At 45.2% G+C, this 19,067-nt stretch overlaps 1 protein-coding gene and 1 long non-coding RNA gene across 2 annotated transcripts in view; one reads left to right on the top strand and one right to left on the bottom strand.

Moving 5' to 3' along the window:
- The first annotated feature begins 1,361 nt into the window (after positions 1-1,361).
- Positions 1,362-5,786, top strand: LOC133485482 (uncharacterized). The gene is made up of 4 exons (XR_009790704.1): positions 1,362-2,308; positions 2,762-2,900; positions 5,081-5,183; positions 5,648-5,786. It is a non-coding gene; the product is annotated as an uncharacterized LOC133485482 (long non-coding RNA).
- Positions 5,787-8,900: 3,114 nt separating this feature from the next.
- Positions 8,901-19,067, bottom strand: part of LOC133485479 (pro-neuregulin-3, membrane-bound isoform) — a 145,621-nt gene continuing 135,454 nt past the window's right edge. Inside the window, exons 4-9 of the mRNA XM_061789228.1 lie at positions 13,113-13,136; positions 12,338-12,440; positions 11,991-12,117; positions 11,806-11,888; positions 11,575-11,721; positions 8,901-10,317 (exon numbers count right to left, since the gene is read on the bottom strand). Coding sequence (XP_061645212.1) covers positions 9,816-10,317; positions 11,575-11,721; positions 11,806-11,888; positions 11,991-12,117; positions 12,338-12,440; positions 13,113-13,136 — 986 coding nt within the window. The 3' untranslated portion in view covers positions 8,901-9,815. The remainder of the gene's footprint in view (positions 10,318-11,574; positions 11,722-11,805; positions 11,889-11,990; positions 12,118-12,337; positions 12,441-13,112; positions 13,137-19,067) is intronic.

Here is a 19,067-nt window from a genome sequence, read left to right as displayed (position 1 = left end):
CAGTGTCTTCAAATATTTCCACTTGGGTATTCATTTTCACAGAAATAAAATGTAGCGTCAGTGCGACCTCTGGTGGACACAATTAACAGCAGCAGTCACTGTTATTGAACAATTGCTGTCAATCCTTTCTCTAAAGTTTGCACTTGGCAAAATACAGCCCCTGAGTTGTGAGCTAATCGAGACAGTCGTTTAAATTAAAAATAAATACATAAAGTTGTCATTTGTCAATATTTCATAGCCCAGTCAATCCGAAAAATGTCAGTAAAAGAATTGAATTCTAGTGACACTCAGTGGTCATTGGTGGTATTTCACTACTAATACTCGGGAATTGTGCATTTCAATTTGTAAGCTGAGATGTGTCACTTATTATGAAACAAATTCAAGACCATTTAGAAATGTCAATTTGATTGTATTTCTATCGCAAAGTGAAAACAAAAACAAAGTTCTGTGACCGGCAGTGGCGTCAGCCAGTTAGCCTCGCTGCTCGTCAACATCACCTTTTGTCATTTCGCTCCTCGGAAAACAAAATGTCACAGCGTGCGCGAATACTCTGCCGCCTTTACATCATTACCATAGCGTGGGGAAAAAAAAATCAGGATGTGACATATTCACGTCCTCTTTGACTTCTGCTTTGATTCCACGAAGAAAAGCTCCGGTGACGACCTTTCGCGACCTTTTCCTCCGAAAACTCAAGTGCGCGTCGCCTTGTCACCGTGTTGACATTTGGCGCGCATTGTGTCGACGCTCACGACCAACGTGTCGGACAGCGTCGCAACATTTGCGGCGACCGCATCTTACTCTTCTACTTGACGCGTGCGTGCGTTTTACGGACATCAAAACAAACAAATAATTGTGTGTACGGTGTTGAAACTGATTTGAGATAAATCGTGAGGCCTTAAATGTCATTTTAATAAAAAAAAAACATGTAATTGACTGTATCGGTTCGTATCTTAATGGGAGTGAATTTTATCGGGTCATATAAATGGAGTCAATCGTCGTACTGAAATTGGAATGAATCGACACTTATCCTAATTGGAGGGAATTGTGTCATAATTGTCGTAAATGTTTCTCATAACTGTGCAGCACATTCAGAGGTGATCGGAGGTAATCATATAGTGAACGGTACGGTATTGAATTGCATCTTATCGGAATTGGAGTGAATCGGATTGTATTGGATCGGAATTGGAGTGAAATATCCATCCATTTCTTTCACCTCAATTGAATCGTATCACGTATTGTGTCGTATTGCATCTTATCGGAATCGGAGCGAATCGTATCGTGTTGGATCGGCGTTCATCGTATTTTAACTGAATGGCACCGGATCGAATTGTGTTTTGCGATCACGGGAGGGAATCGTATCGTGTGGTCGCATTCTCACGGTGAAAGTATCGCGGGAAGCGTATCGAGAGACGTATCGTGTCGCGTCGGCGATGGAGAAGCACATCCCAATCGTGTGTGTGCGTGGACTTGCGCGTGTGCGAGTTGTACTCCCGCCACGGAGATCAAGCGGAGATTCCCAAGTAGATAATCCTAATTGGACAGCGTGAGAGCGGCCATAATCCTGTAAAGGGAAAAACGGCTGCCAACAACGTGTTGCATTTAGCGATCATGTGGCTTAGCCGTCTCGCGTCGCACTCACCGCAATTGACTGCGACTGGACGCACACGCGCGAATGGGAGCATGTTGGATACCTCACTGATGCTATCTGACCTTGTCTACAAAAATTAAAAAAAATTAAAAATCACATTTCTAAACACATTTTGTAGAGAAATAAAATAATATATTGCATTATATTAGCAGTTAATATTTGCGTGTGCCAAGCTAAGTGAAGGTTTCATCAATAGGAGCGGTCGTCCGGCCGATTCTATCAACACCACGTACGATGACATATCGACGTTTTTATATTTATAATAATAATGGTACGACCTTGGGAGTAACCTTTCAGTCCAGGTGCACCACGCGTCCTTGTTTGTGTTCTTCATAAACAAGTTCAATAACATCAGCATAAAAACAATGTTAGTTTAATCCTTTTGTAAAAATAATAATAATAATAAAAAAAGGTCAGAGGACATTATTACGTAATATTAATCCCTCAAGTAACAAACATGAAGTTTATTCGTTTTCTTAAGAGGCTGCAGTTTCGGTTGACCACCGCTAGATGTCAGTACGGCGGCGTTTAGCACATGACGTCCCAACAACCTTTGACATTAGCATGCTGCTAAATTGCTGCCGGATTGAACCCCGGTCCCCACAACTGTGAGGCAGATGTGCTAACCAGTCGGTCACCGTCCCACCCAACTTTTTTCAGGTTTGTAAAACTTTTTTATTTCGAAAAAATGTGATTTTTTTTGTTAGTCTTACAAGGCGTACAAGTTTTCTTGTGCGCGTGAGAGCGACCTGACGCCGCTCTCTCTGAAGCTGAAAAACAAAATGAAAATCTTGGATTCGGCAGCTACCATCGTTGCCGTTCGCGTGATGCTAATTTGATCTGCCACCGATTGGTAATGTCCCAGTCGGGTCTTAGCTTGCGGGTAGCGCGGTGCTACGAGTTAGCGAAATTGCCGGGAGAAGTAAACATCATCTGACAGGTGAAAAGCGAGACAACAATCATGTTAAGAAAAATATAGTCTCTGCGATTTTGTGGTGTGCGCGTGCCGACAAAATCACTTTTTCTCTCGGGTCTCTCGCCGGGACCTCAAAGGAGATCTGTCAGCTTGACCCCCCGCTGACCCTCACTTACTGCCCCCCCCCCCCCTCACAGACCTCCGTGGCCAAGACCCTCGCACGCATGAATGTCCGACATCAGCAGAAGACGCTTGACAGCAAAGCGAACGCACGAACAAGCAGGCGAGGCGGGGCAAGTGTGAGAAACAGCACACTCTAGTGGACACTTGCAGCAAGTATGAAAACAATACAAATACATTTTTAGCCATGTTTTTTTTTTTTTGTTCTTGTTTGTTTTTAATCACGTTTTCAGCACGTCTCCCCCCCCACGTGTCCCCCTATTTTCATCTGTTTTGAGGAGGATTTCATCCGTTTATACGTTTTTGTCGTTTTCACTTTGTTTGAATCTTTTCAGAACGTTTGACTCTTTTTTTGTCATCTGTGTTGTTATGCATGTTGTTATCTTTTCAGCACATTTTCATCATGTTCTCATTCACATTTTAAGCGTGTTCTTCTTATTTTTCCAACTGTTTTGGTCATCAATTTGGCATTTGTAAGCATTTTGAATCCATTTTTAAGCATATTTTCTTCTGTTTTTGTCACATTTTCATCACTTTTTCCAATTCCAAATCTTTTAAGCATGTTTCAAGCATGTTTCAGTCCACGTTTTAAAGACCTTTTCCTCTGTTTTCATCACACGTTCACCCATCATGTTTTTTTGTTCCAGCCGAGGGTCGACAAAACAAAGCGGCAGGAAATTTAGTTGGACGGCGCGTGGACATATTTGTGACAACATGTTGCTTAGCGGGCAGAACGTCTTTTTCTTTTTTCTGTTCTTTTTCCCTTTCCTGCCTGCTGAAAGCCAAACAACGTAATCACTACATGCTGACGTATTGTTTGTTTATTTTTTTTTTAAAAACACACATTCTGTGATCCTGGAGGACAAAATTATAATATGTATAATATTTCATTATTTTCCCAATATATACAAACATTGTAGTATTTAGTAATTGCCGACATGCTAACCTCTATTGTGTTAAATATGAATTTATTGTCTTTTTATAAAACAATAACTTGTCATGCTTTAATAAGCTGCTGCTTGTCAAGCTATGGTAGTTTGTGTTGCTATAACAGGAAATAAAAATTGTTACAAAATAAAAAAAAAAAGTTTTAAATAGTTAAAAGTTAAAAAAAAAAAAATTAATCACATTAAAATCTACTGTATACATTACATCACGCTTTAATTAATTGTCCATATTTTTTTTCTGTATTTCTACTCACTCATATTCTCATTCTTGGTGAGGACTTCCAAATCATGAGCAGTCCAAATTCCCCTCTTCCCTTCACCGTGCACATCAAAATAAAAGCAGAGAAAATGGATATTTTATTTTGACTTCATAAAGGCTGCGAGGGCCGGTCAGAATCTGTGGATGGGCCAGATGTGGCCCGCATGCCGTACTTTGCCTCGCCGTGCCCCAGGGAGTGTGAAATATTAAAAGATTAGTTAGTTAGTTCGGCTTGAAACCTGAATTTGAAACTCAAACGCTGGTAGAGTTAACCCATCTATGGCGTTTCCCGTTATACATTAGCATTACGCTTGCGGACTTTAAAGGCAAACACTATGTTGTTGTTTTAAACATTAATTATTGATGAATTCAATTGCCAAAGTGCCACCGGCGAAGTCAAGTTGAGTTTGGTGCCACCGCACAGCGCGCGTATCTCTAATGTTTGCTTTCGGGTCCAAGCAAAAAAATTGGCCGAATGACGGCTCGCGTCTGGAAAAACGCGCTCGAGGTAGCAGCGTAAATGGAAGTGTAGCTAATTGGGGGCAGCTTCTGCTTTTGTCGTGCGTCGTGCGTTTGCCTTGTTTAAACCGTCTGCAGTTTTGATTTTGCAAGGGGAGCGCCCCCTTGTGGGATGTTGCAGCTGGTGCGTTTGGGATTGGCCGAGATTAACGACGTTATCGTTTTTATCGCCGCAGACGCCAGCCCAGGTAGATCTCCGGGGATCTCGTTGGCTGTCGCGCCGCATCTCATATGCCGCTCGCCGCATATGTTTAGTAGGCGGGCGTCGCCCCCCTCGCCGTCACGCTCAGGCTGAGCCGGCCAAATCGCCCCCGCCCGCCCACGGGGAAAAACCTGGGAAGCAGATTCTCTTTCACGTGGCCTGCTCAGAAAAAAAAGGAGGAGGAAAAAAAGTCATTTTGGAGGAAAGAAAAAAAAATATCAATCCTTCTGGCCACGGGCATCGCTTGGCAATTTGTCTATTTGGGATGTCGCTTACTAGGCCACGCCCCTTAAAGGCACACTTCCATCACACGACTACTGCAGTATGTAGTCATTTATTTCTTTATTTTCAGTTTGCACCCTATTGCGATGTCACAACGTGGCTAATTTACATAACCCCGCCCTCACAGCGAGTTTCTCGGACCACGACTTGGCAGCCCAGCTCGCTGGAGATCCGGAGCCATTTTGAAATGACTACACGATGTGAAAGACTAACCATGTCAAAGCCAAAAGGTAAGTAGAGCTGCATTTATCTTTGTTGGCTGCACAGTTTAGCACTAGCTAACAGCAGTAACATCTGCTAAGCAGCGCAGACTTGATTAAATTGCGGCTTGGGGCTGTTTATATTTGTTGAAAAAGTGAAAAAGCTTTTTCTGTCTTTCTGAATACGCGCTCATTTTCTTCCCTTCTGCACATTGAGCTTGCTCGCCTCGTCGCAACACCCTGACTTTGCGCAATTTTCATTGGCGGGCGGCGTGAACTGCATGAAACGGGGCTGCCCCCTCAAAACGGGCTAATTTCAGCACGACAACAAATTGAGTGTAAAGTATCTTGTAATCCTTGGGGTATTTTGACGGAAGCGCGTCACAGATATTTGAATCTGCCACCTTGGAACAAATTGTGAAAAAAATGCATAACTGTCTCCTTTAAAGAGACGAAGTGACGTAGTGATTGATTCTTCCTACTTGTCATTCCAGACACGAGCGGCACGAGCGGCGGCGACGGCGGCGAGATTCCGTGAACGGTGCTGCAAAGGAGGAAGCACAAAGAACACATTTTTCATGAACAGGTTCACTCATTTGGAAGGCTTTCTTCAAATCTCGTGTTAAATGAAGAGCTGTCGCACTAAAAAGCATTTTTGCTTTCCATTGCCAACACGACATCAACAATGTGAAAAAAGGGGAATGAATCATCAAGTGGCTTTTTTTTGTGTGTGAGATAAATGAAAACCCTTCATTCGACACGTCGCGGCAGATGATTGACAAGAGCTGGCCGGCTACTGCTAACTAGCAGCTAAGCTAACTAGCCGGCTTAGTAGAAGCATCTTACAGCACCGAGATCGGCTTCAAAGGGACCACGGCCACGAAGCGGTGAGGGCTCCTGGTTCAAGTAAGCGGTTGGAAAAAGCCAGCTGTCTTCTCCGTTGCGGTGACAAAATCTGTAACCCCCCCCAAAAATTGCGACCGGGACTTAACCGGGTCCCATAGATAGTTTTCAAACAGTCAAAATAGAAGTCGACATTTGTCGGATTTTAGAGTCTATGATGAAGGCGTCATAAATCACATTTCTTACTCTTTCTTCTGCTCTTAGGTCACATTGTTTTATATACATATCTTTTATTTATTTCTTTTTTTATGTATTATGGCCGACCAATATGGATTTTTTTTTTTAGGCCAACGTCCATATTTGGAAAAAAAAAAAATTCTGATAACTCATTCATTCATCTTGCGTTCCGCTTATATATATACTGATTAATCCAAAAAACAAAAAACAAATAAATAGAATTAATAAAATACCTTTTTCTTTGGCCTTAACGCTTACTGCAGTCAACATGAACTACAGACCAAACATTTGACTGTTTGAAAATTATTTTGTATTTGTTTAACTTCGCAAACAGGATGAAACATCTGCCAAAATTGGCAGATTTTTTTTCTTGATTTTTAAAAAATGTTTTCCAAAATATGCAAAACGTCTTCACTGTAATTGTCGTTCTCTGTTACGCAAAAGAAATGTTCACGTTATGTTCACAATGTTCTTGTGTGCGTGCTGAAGCTTGCGTTCGTATTCGCTGAACAAATTTGATAATCAAAGGTGTTTCTTTCATGTCAATGGCATGTACGTTTTGTGGCACAAAGCAAATGTGAGTTTATGGAGCTGTTGAAGTCCTGCGCTGTGTTATTTCTGTCCGCTGCGAACTTCACACAGCTTGGGTCTCGTAATTGGAGCGCGGCGTGGCCGCTGAATGTCACAAAATGTCAGCGGACCTATAAATAGCCTTTCATTAGCACGCCGACCAAGCGACGACGACGAACGACGGCGCAAAACGTTCACGTCGGAAGAGTCTTCGGTTTTTCCGGTCTTCCTCGCGCCAGCTTCCTGTACGCTTCACACACAACACACAGGAAGTGCCATAAGAAGAATTAGGGAGTCTTCGACGGCAAACAGGAAGTCGGACATCTTCAATTGATTTGCATTGTAAAAAACAGCAAGTCTCAGAGGACAAAGAAAAAGTTGTGCATAGGAAACAGGAAGTCTCACGTGGCACACAGGAAGTTTCACATGTTAAACAGGAAGTCTCATTTATACACAGGAAGTCTTGCAGGGTAGACCGGAAATATCAGATGGAAAACAGGAAGTGTGACGTGCCGCACAGGAAGTGTCACGTGTTAGACAGGAAGTCTCACATGACACACAGGAAGTCTTGCAGGGTAGACCGGAAATATCAGATGGAAAACAGGAAGTGTGACGTGCCGCACAGGAAGTTTCACGTGTTAGACAGGAAGTCTTGCGAGGTAAACAGGAAATCTAAGACAACACACAGGAAGTCTCACATGGTAAACAGGAAGTCACACATGCCACACAGGAAGTCTTGCGAGGTAAACAGGCAACACACAGGAAGTCTCACATGGTAAACAGGAAGTCTCATGACTTGACTGAAGACACATTGAAATTGACAATTTAAGGATCTAAGCAATTTCGTGAGTGAGTTCCCGCTTGCCAATCAAACGATAACGAGGGCTTTTCTTCGCTGTTTGAGGTTGGCGAACATCTTTTTTGACGAGAAGAAAAATAATTTCGTCATCGGTCATCATGTCAAAACGGCGACGAGCTCGTTGAACAGGAAAAGTCGCGACAGAAACGAAGCTCCTCGTGGTCTCGTTTTCCGACGACTCGCCGCCTCCCTGCGACAGACGCGTTGCGTTCCGATCAATCAGTCGGTGAAATCCTCATTTCTTGGCTTTCCATTTGTTTTCGGTCTCATCGACTTAAAGTAGAGTGAAGATATCGGTGGTAAGGACACCAGAGATTTGCGTACCTGTTGCGGCGTTGCCATGGAAACAGCAGCCCAACAAAGCCGGCGGGGCGCACGCGAATCGATAATCGACCAATTCTCAGCCCAGTTCCAATCAAAGTCGACAAAGGCCCAATTATCAAACGTCTCAGAAGACGATCCTGAGTGATTATGTTGTGGGGTGAGCGTTAGCGGGGTTTTTCTGAAATGTTAAACCTGTTCAACATTTACGATGGCAAACCTTCATGTTTTGCTCCTGCTACGACTACAACTACAGTACTTACTGCTACCTCCCTCCAGTGCCGAACCACCACCCTCGATAATCACGTTTCGCTGACATTCGTCGGAGGGGGTGGAAAAATGCTCAAATTTGCCCCGTTTGTCGTGTGTGCGTAAGCATGAGGGAGCTGAATGGGAAAGTTTACTAGCCGCAGATGAGTCTTTGATATATATCTCTCATTCGGATTCCATTTCAGGTTGTTATTCATTTCTTTTGTAATATCTTTTGAGTATAACAGTCTTTTTGAACAGAACGTTCCGAGAAGGTGCCAGCTCGCGACTTCACAACCTCGGAAGTGCAACACGCGCGATCAACACGTGCGAGTGCGCGTGCGCACGGACGTCTGCGGCTCGGCCAAAGATTCGCTCGAAATTTCAAACGGTAAATTTCAGGAAAATCTGCAGCAAATGTCAAACTGAAGAAAAAAAAACCTCCACAATTTTTGCGTGTGTGCGTATTTTATCAAAATTATTTTAGGGGTCGTGAACACGACGGTATCGGCCCCTGGAAAAAAAAAAATCAGCACCGACAGTAGTTTGACTGATGGACGCGGAAAAAACGTCGCAAAAGACCCGTGCCCCGATATTGAACAGGAAGTTGGGGCAGCCATTTGGGCGAATCCCAGGGCTCTTTGTTTGGCACCAAAATTGGAATCAGCTAAATTGACAAGCTTTATTTTAATTGGCCCTCTCGTCATTCACACGGACAAATTCGCTGGTCCATGTTTATTTACAAAACACTCATTGGTTCTTTTCAATGTTTTGCCCCAAACGACTGGAGCACAGCAAGAAATAATAAAAGTCAACTCAGTCATCCCAATATCATAATTTCAAACCTTTTGAACTTTTCATTCAACATGTGCCGTGATCTATTTTCATGCATTCTGTAATTATGTAACTAAAGGACATCGTACAGTTTTGTTGTCTGAAATGACGATGACGACGGTTCTCGTAACGCACACAAAGAGCGCTCGTCACGGTGAGGATACAACATAGACACATTTATTTCTTGTTTCGACACCCAAACAGCCAGCCCACCGGGTGGCGCCGCTCGTCAAACTCACGTCGATGCAAAATTAATTGAGAAACAGAAATTGAGAAATGTGCTTCCTTCTCTCCTCGTGTCCTTCCTTCCTTTTGTCGATGTGCACGCCGTAGTGACCGTTGGCAACTATTAAAAAAACGGGGGTGGAAGCGCGCACGCACGCACGCACGCACACACACACACACACACAGTGCGATTGTTGTCCGACGAGCCATCATCGTCTCGGCGTCGGCGATCGTGACGCCGTTCATCATACAAAACGGAGGAGGAGGAAAAAGAAAAAGGATCATTCCTGTCCTTGTTCTTCAACTTGGTCACTTTTGGAATTCCATATATTTATATCCATATATAATATTTATATATATTCATATATTCTTTGTACAGTGAAAACCACCATGGAGCGACGGGCTATTTGGTATCTTTTTCGTCGTGTTTTGGAAATAAATGAATTCCTTTTTTTCTTCTTCCCGGCTGCAGAATTCCGTGCCGATTCTTCTTTTATCCAACGACGGCGACTTTTGCCGTCTTTTTATTGGTCCGGCTCTCTGAGCAACTGAGTGTGCGTGGCCCTCCCGGCCACGCCCACGTGAAGGTTGAGGAAGCAAACAGTTTCTCTGGCCTGCGCCAGCGCCGGGCCGCCACAGGGGGCGCCGTGGCCCTCCTCCTGCCCCCTGTGCGCCGAGGCCCAAAGGTTCTCCTGCGCCCGGCGAGGCGGCCGCGCCGCTTCGCGCTCCTCATCCTCACGGCGCCGCTGGCACACCGCCGCCGTGGAGCGCTCGCCGGCGACTTCCTGGTGGGGCGCGGCGCCGTTTGATGACATCACTGTAGTTTGCATACAGGAAACTTCGTCGTCGTGGCGACGCTGGACGGGCGGGATGATGGGGACGGAGGCCGAGCGGCGGGTGGGGTTCCCCGTGCTTCGGGGGGCGCCGTTGGGAGGCGAACGCCACGGCGCGTCGACGGCGGATTGCATATTTACCGGGGCTTCATGTCGGGGCTCAGGCCGGCGAGGCTCCTCCTGATGGACGTAACTGGAGAGGAAACAAGAAAAGAAAACCTACGTGACACCTTAAACAAACTTTTCGACTCCAAGTAGTGAGGAGCGAGGAGTGAGCAAAAAAGCGAGGAACAAGTCTTGAGTATCGAGCATTGAGAAGTGAAGAAAGAGGATGGGGGAGAATCGAGCTGTGAAGACCGCGGATCACGAAGAGAAGATAGAAGAGAAAAGCTCGTGGACCGTAGCGAGTTCAAATATTGAGTAGCGAGGATTAAGGATGGAGGAGCAAATAGTGATGACTGAAAAGTTATCATCGAGCTGCAATAAGCAAGGAGTGAAGATCATGAAGAAAGGCTCAAGGATCCAGAATCCAGGATCGAGGAGCTATATGTGAGAAAAGACTCTTGACTATTTAATAACGAGGATCAAGGAGTGAGAATTGAGGAGCAAGGAGCAATCATTGTTGAGTGATGATCGCGCAGCAAATATTGAAGCGTGACGATCGAGGAGCAGGTACCTAGGAGCGAGGATCAAGCTTGGAGTGAGGACACAGGCGAGAGATTGTGTGATCGTTTGAGGCGTGACAATTGAGGACCAAAAATCGAGGAGAAAGGATCGTTGATCGAGGATCAACTATTGAGGAGCGAGGAGGCAATACCGAGGAAGCGTTCGTGTATTCAGTACACCCGAGAGATAAAAGACATTAGTGCCACCGAGGGGAAAAGTTGAGGCGGCGCACTCATGTCGCATCCTCGGTCTGAGGAGAAGAAGCTTGTTGACGCTCAAAAGAAAGCCTCGCCCGCTTTTATCGTCTTCCGGCGAGGAGATGACGCGTCCGATGAGCCAGGACGACGCGGCGAGCCAGAGGCTCATTCTCGAGATAACGTCGCCGAGCGATCCCGCGCGATGGCGGCGAGATGGCAAAGGCGCGCCGACTTCACACGCGAGGCCGCCGGAGGACGAGGATGAGCGCGCGAGGCGGGCCGAGACGGGGAGGCGCACAAACACGCACACACATACACAAGATACGCACGCAAATGCAGACAAGACACACGGAAACAAGCACGTTGACACGCTCACACATACACACGCACACACATAGACAAGATGAACGCAATCGAACACACGCACACAACGTCACTACGGCTTGACTAAATGAAGCTCCTCCTCTCAGTTCAACATAGTTGGTCGGCACCACACGGGCCTCGGCACAATTTCAGCCAATAACGGGGATCGGTTCCCTCCCCAAATTTGCCCGAGTGCAAATATGCAGGGGCGGGGGTCTCCTCACCTGTGCGGCGCGTCAGCCTCCCTCTCGGTAAGCTCCGCCTCTCGGAGGTGCTGATAGGCCGGACCGAAAGCTCTGGGACATCCTCTGGGGATGGGCGGAGTCCTGCGAGTGGCCGACCAATGGGCTGCCAGAGTCCTCTGCTCCGCGCTGGCGCACAAAAACGCAACAAGGAAGACTTAGGATAAAAGGACAAGAATGCGTGTGTGTGTCTGTGTCTGTGTGTGTACGTACACGAGCTTCACGCTGCTTCTGGCCGGCGTGAATCTGGACTCACGCGTGTCGCCGTGACGACCAGCTGGAGAACGTTTACAATACTGCTGGCAGAAAACGAGACCAGAGTATGTGGTAGAATAATGAGGATGAGGAGGATGAGAAGGATGAGGAGGATGAGGAGGATGAGGAGGATGAGGCTTGACCTGGTGCATTCTGATGTCGGCTTTGCTGTTCCCGGACTTGGAGTCGAAGATGTTGTTGACGCTCGTGGTGTAGTTTTTCACACTTCGACTTTCCTTCAGGTGAGCTTGAAGCTTCTCCCGCCGACGCCTACGCACGCACGCGCACGCACGCGCAAAACACATTAAAGAAAAAAAGAGCACGCCTAAAAATTGGGGCTGTCAATCGATGAATTTGTTAAAATCAGATGAATCACACTTTTACATTTTTTTTAAACCCGCAAACAAGCACACACATATACACAAACAGACACACACACAGCAGTCGCGCGTGCGTGTTAAATTGGTGCCGGTCCATCTTGTTGACTGACTTGTTTCGGCAGTAGAGGGCGACACAGAGCGCGCCCAGGAGGCCGATCGCCATGGCGATGCACGTGATTGACAGCAGCTGCCTCCGGTACACCTCCTTGCTCTCTGCACACACACACACACACACACACACACAAAACCAAACACATCACGTATTGAACAATAAACACACAAACAAAAAACAACATTCCCACACTGTTTGCGAAAAACAACCAAACAGAGTGTGATGTAATTAGTAAACGCCCAAATATGGACATAAAGCAACTTCTCCTGAACAAATGGTCAAGCAAAAAGTTTTCACGGGAGTCGCACTTGTTCCCAACGGAAGCGTAGTGATGTCACGTTTTAACGAGACGCATTTCACGGTATTTCACCTTTCAACGAGATCTCACATGAAACTGCGATGGAATTCCACTTCAACGGAACAAAGCGAAGCAATTGTCGGTCTCGTGTTATTTGTAATTCAAGTGATTATGATGGAGGAATCAATTATTTAATAATGTTACAATTTATTTGATCTTTCTCTACAACCAATTAGTTAATTGGATTACTGAATACGAAAGACACAAAATGAAGAGACGCCATTTTAACTCAGCAATTTTAGGAAAAAAAAAAAAATGATGGGACTCGTAAATGCTCGGATTAAAAACTCACGCACACGCACGCGCACACGCCAATGAGGCTTGCACGTGGTGTTGGCGGCTCTCCCTGTTTCCATGGTGACTGCAGCCTATTTGTGCACACACATACACACACACACACACGAGGCGATCTTACCCATGAACTCGATGCCCAGGTGGTCTGTGGGTCCAGGTGGCGAGTGGGGGAGGAAAAGGAGAGGAAGGAAGGAAGGAAAGAGAGAGAGAGAGAGAGAGACAGAATGTTAGCGTTAGCATGTAGCATCCGCATCGCTCACTCGTCGTTGAGCAAACTCCAAGCAGAATGTTTGATTCTGAGAGTCTTGCTTGCTTTGCCAAAACAAAGTCTTTGCTTTTGAAAGTCTTGTTTTATTTTGAAAAGTCTCACTTTGCAAATGACGACAAACTTTGTTGAGCAGAGGAAAATGAAAACGTTTTATTTTGAGCAAACAAAATGTTTAATTTTGACAGCCTTGTTTTCTTTTTTTTTTGTGTGACTGAAGACAGTTGGCCATTCCCCAAAACGTCTTATTTTGAAAGCCGTGTTTTATTTTCAAAGTATTCGTTCCTTACGAAGTTTGTGACACATGTTCAAAACAAAATGTTTTATTTTGAAAGTCTTGTTTCCTTTGTGACCCGAGACAGTTGGGCACTCCTAACAACGTTTTATTTTGAAAGTCTCGTCTTGAGCAGATTGAAAAAAAAAAGTGTTTTATTTTGAAAATATTTGTTTTCTGAATTTGTTTTGAATTTGAAAAGTCTCAAATGGACGACGAAGGATCGAGTGAGAACGCTTTAATTTGAAAGTCCAGACGTTATCAGAGGAAGTAAACGTCTCCTCCTTCACGTTGCGGTGGCGCAGGCCACGTTTCGGAAACGACCTCGACGGACGGCCGCGTCGATCTCGGGGTTACGAACTCAATTTCCCGCTCAGCTTTACCGTCGAGTCGCCGGTGGACGCTGCGGGCTCAAGATGGCCGCCGCCCTCAATAATTTCAATAAGAGAAAAAACATGGCCGAAGCCTTCTGTAAACATCCTGTAGGTGGAGAATTAGGGAAAAGTACGGCGAACAAAACTTCAATTCCTGGATTTGCACGTCCGATCTACTGGATGCTGCTCGCCGTTCTTGACGTATTTTGTATACTCGCAGTTGTTCTTGTCGTTATTACGCATTCACACACACGATTCGCATTCTTAGTTACTGGAATGGTCTCGTCGTATTCTTATCATGCAAGCTCCTTTGACATCTTTTTTGTGGACTCCATGTTTGTAGTTCTTCTTGTAATCTCGTGCATCCTTCGTGCACGCTTTATTTTCTTTGGCCTTCTTCTTCCGGTTCTTTTCTTCTCTTGCTTGTTTCTTCTCGTTCTTTTCTGATTGTGCATACTTTCAGTTCTTCAGCATGCCGCTCCTACTTCTGTTCTTCCAGTTCTTGTTGCGTATATTTTGTATGTTTTTTCTGTTATATTTTCTCCCAGCATTCTTCTTCTGATCCAATTTCTATTTCTTCCTCTCATCCTTTTCTCTTCTTTTTCTTTTATTGCAATGCATTCTTCTCCCGGTTGTTCTTGTCTCTTCAAAGTGTTGTTCGTCTTTCTCTCTTGCGAGGAGAGAGAGAGAGAGAGAGAGAGAGAGAGAGAGAGAAGTGTGTTTGACAGCTGGAGCGTGAACAATTGCCGGCGCGTGAAGACGACGACATGCAAATGAAAAGGAGTTGAAAACTAAACGCAATTCCAATTCAAGTCTTGACATCGGGACCGGCAACCTTCGCCCCCCGTTTAACCGCCGCAGCAGCGGAGTGACTCCAAATCACAGAAAAGTGCATGCAGGCGCCCTTAACGTTGTTCTTGGGAGCTTTGGCCTTCGACTCATTTGTGGGATTAGGAAAGAGACTTTTGGGTCAGCTCCTGGAGAAATATCGGTGAGTTTTCAGGGCTTTGACGTGAACCGGAATGCATTTCTCATGCAGTAGATGCCCAAAATAACCAAGATGCACTTTGCTGCTTTGAACCCAGTGACTGCCAGTCGTTTTCAAAGCGATGAGTTGCCCATGTTGCTTTAGAGCATTCGGACGGAACTTTCAAGACCCACAGAATATTGCGTTCCGTCACATAACAAGCACCAAAACTCACAAATAAAGAGCAGTCTCTCTTCTTTCAGCAGAAGAAAAAGTTTGTTGGTAGCTTTTTTCCATTCTTTAGTCATCAACAGTAGAAGAAAGACACCGCTTTCTGAACAAAAAGCGGACAAAAACGAGCTTTAAGGGGGGAAAAAAAAAACCTCAAGCACAACAGTGACTTTCATGCTAATAATGTTTGACACCTCAAACTATAAAACAACAAAAACAAGACTGAGAAAAGACTTAAGACGACTAAATAATTGTTTTTTTTCAAGGATATACAGCTAAGAAACGCGTCGAGAGCAACAGCGACTCAGCGCATGTTCAGCCCAGTTGAACGTCCGTGGCTGTTTTAGATGCAAATCGTTTATACCACACAAATGCGTACTCTGTTGGCGCGTGAGGTGCCGAAACTTGTAAATTGTCGGCATTGCTCTCCCGCATAATGGACGCGACGAGCCGAGATTCACTTAAAACCTTAACCTTTGACACAAAAGCTGTGCTGATCTCAAATCCAAAGCGGTGCAACACCGCCATCTACAGGGATCTGTTCGTCATTACAGTTATGTAGAAGCTTGAATTTCACAGACAAGCTGGGTGAGAACCTTTTTCACTCCTACCTGTTGAAAAACGATTATATTCGTCAATGGCAGTAAGCGCTTGGATTCCATCCATCCATTTTCTTTTTATCCTCACTAGGGTCGCTGGCTGCTGGAGCCTATCCCAGCTATCTTCGGGCGCGAGGCGGGGTACATACACCCTGAACCGGTCGCCAGCCAATCGCAGGGCACATACAAACAAACAGCCATTCACGCTCACATTCACACCTACGGGCAATTTAGAGTCCTCAATCAACCTAGCACGCATGTTTTGGGGATGTGTGAGGAAACCGGAGAAAACCCACGCAGGCACGGGGACAACATGCAAACTCCACACAGTTGACGAAAAAAAACCTTCATGACAGTGAATGAGTTAACACAGGCGCTCACTTTTTTTTAAACTTTTTTTTGTTTAGTTTGAACAAGTGTCTGATGCTTTAATAAAAAAAGCAACAAAGTAAATATAGTCTGCCGCTAATTAGTCTAACGAGCAGCTAAAAGACACCATGTGCCAGGTGCTCTGAGAGGCACAATCACTGGGAACACTCCATTAAAACAAAAAAACAAATCTTAACTTTTCATGGCCACATGCGCCAATTATACTTTGGCATACACAAGCTGAATGCAGCTCCAATTCATTTCATTTCATATACAAAGATATTTCAGGAATGTTCCAAATCAGGCGTGGGCAAACTTTCAGAGGCCACATTTGATTTTCAAAGCGAACGCACGGGCAAGCTCATTCGAAAAGGAGGAAAACGTGATGTGCAATTGTTTCCTTTTAACCACACCAATTCACTCTCATGTTCAGGGATTTTATCCATCCAACCTGCTTCATTACAGCTCGCCCTCACTAGGGTCAAACATCAGCCATTTCCTATTTCCCCCCACAATTGGACGCCATTGGTCCGTCCTCGTGTCATCTGTTGTTTTTAGATGTTTTCAGAGAACAAATCTATGAACTCTCTTGAACGCTGTGTCGCCTCAAGCCTGAAAATCTCGATGTTTTTAGACAATAGCGGGAACATAAATTGGCTAGATCCATTTGCGTGAACCCGTTTTGGTTTGAAATGGGTCGCTGTAACGCTTCGGTGCAGAAGGAACTGGTCAAGCACGAAGGTCAGTTTGTGCAGATTCATTTCCGTCTAATAAACTGCTTAGCTCATGGTTTGCAACATTATAGACAATGACATCGTAGGAAATGAGTGATTTTTTTGGGACAAAATTAAATTAGCGATTGAAATGTTTGGGCCGGTGTTGGGTCGATGCCGGCGCGCAACGGGAGATCGCAGCAATGGAAGGATTAATAACAACTCGAACGATACGCTGTTTGCTAACCCGAGCAAGATTTTTATTTCCTAAAAAAGTCATTTTGGCAAAAAACAAAATCACCAAGTATACAAAATCAGGCTTGAACATTGTTCAAAATGAAGTCGTCTTCGCTCACGCGCTGTGGGCGTGTCCACTCAATCCGTCGAAACCATGCCCCCAGTCAAATACGTCCTGAAGTAAATGTAAGCTACCTTCGTCCAGCGTCTTATGCATCTGATGCCTAAACATTCCTAAATGTTGGAGTCGTGAAAATATATCCGCTGAAAGCCGGCGGCGGCTGGAATATATCTCACCGAGTCGTGGCAAAGCTTTTCCACACCGTGACAACAAGGCACTCTAAAGCGGCCACACGCCAGCGGACCATGCGAGGGGAAGGTGCATTTTCGGGGTGCAGGCATAGCTAGCTCGCTGACGCGAAGGTGCTCAAATTCTTATCAGAAGGGGGCGGGGCCACTCATGCCGGATGAACAACAAACAAAAAAATCCCAAAATCAAATCAGGAAAACAGTTTAACGCTTCATCTCCACAATTGAGTCGTACAGTCGTGTAGTTGGCAGTCTTTCCCGTTTCCAGCAATCTCCAAATGTACTTGACAGGTTCTATAAAGAGCTCTCACATTTTGCCCATGTGACCTTCATTTATTCCAGATTATCAGCACATCCTTTAATAATTGATGGATGGCGTTTGCAGGTTCATTCCCACCGAGGCGGAGTCGACATGACGAGGATGCTCACGTCCTTGTTTTAGCGATGACGGCGAACGGCAAAATTGCGTTTTGCCGGCGAGCCGATAAGTGAAAGTGACCCCGTCTGACGAGAGGACCAGGTGAAGGGCGCGCGAGCAGCCGGAAAAGCGCTAGATGGCGCCAAACCGCGTCCCTCCTGGTTTTCCAGCTGACGTCGGCGCATTCCTGACACAAAAGTAACCTGGCGTGTTAGCGAGTTTCGATGAACTGCTAGCACGAGAGTCAAGCGGGCGGGGTTGGGGGAGGCTGAGACGAGTTGTGGAAGGGAAGAAGAGGGAAACTATCGCTCTTCTTCTCCAGTGTTGCACTTACCCACTTTTTTGAGGCAGTTCAAACAACAAATGTGAGGAGAGAAATAAAAGCAAAGAAAAAGTGAGAAAGATGAAAATGGCTTGCTAGCGTGCTAATGCTAGATGCTAGTAGAACAACATCAACTCACATGCCACAAGTCATATTGGACAATCATTTTTAGAGATCAATAACATACAAGATCAATCATCAGCGGGTTTAGTCTAACATCCTTGACGTTTAATCTAGTTATATCGTTTGAAAAAAATAGGAATGTAGTCTTCGCTGATTGGCTGTGAGAAGTCACATGGTTCCCGGTGATGCATTCACAGTCCCTTTATGAGCTTAACTAAACATGTCGCCGTCAATAAGTGTGAGTCTGTACATAGTGTATTATTTTGTGTTCAATTGTGTGAAGCTGCGGGTCATCCATAATTTAAGATATTGACGAGGTGAGGACATCATCATCATCATCATCATCATCATTACTATTATTATCGACAGAAAGACTGAGAGGCGCCCGACAACGAGGACACCGTTAATAAGACGGTGGCAGAGATGCTAACGAGGACGTTCCACTCGTCATTTTTTGTTTACCCGCACGCTTTCAGAAAGCGCATCAGATGTTCAACATTTCATCCTTTATAAAACAACAACAACAACAACAACACAATTGATTGACAAGCTTGGAAACATCAAAAAATCACAAAATTGACTTCTGGGTCAAAGGAAGACCTTCCTCCGTGGCGGAATAATTTTGACAAGTCCAGGAAACGATCTGATTGCAAGATTTGAATTGCAGGAAGTCGAATTCAGGGTTGAACCACTACCGATTTTTTTGCAATCGACGCCGATTAATCGATAACATCATTGGTATTTTTCCGTCAACTAGCTGTCGGCGCAACTGTTTTCCTTCCGCTCAATCTCCTCGGTTGCGCTCGCCCCACCCGCGACTCGCTCCTCCAATCAGTTTAGGACACCTTCACGGCCTCGCAGACAGTTGGAATTTA

The sequence above is a fragment of the Phyllopteryx taeniolatus genome, chromosome 11, assembly GCF_024500385.1.
Source record: "Phyllopteryx taeniolatus isolate TA_2022b chromosome 11, UOR_Ptae_1.2, whole genome shotgun sequence".
In the NCBI taxonomy this organism is placed as follows: Eukaryota; Metazoa; Chordata; class Actinopteri; order Syngnathiformes; family Syngnathidae; genus Phyllopteryx; species Phyllopteryx taeniolatus.
This window is presented reverse-complemented; position numbering and strand designations above follow the sequence as displayed.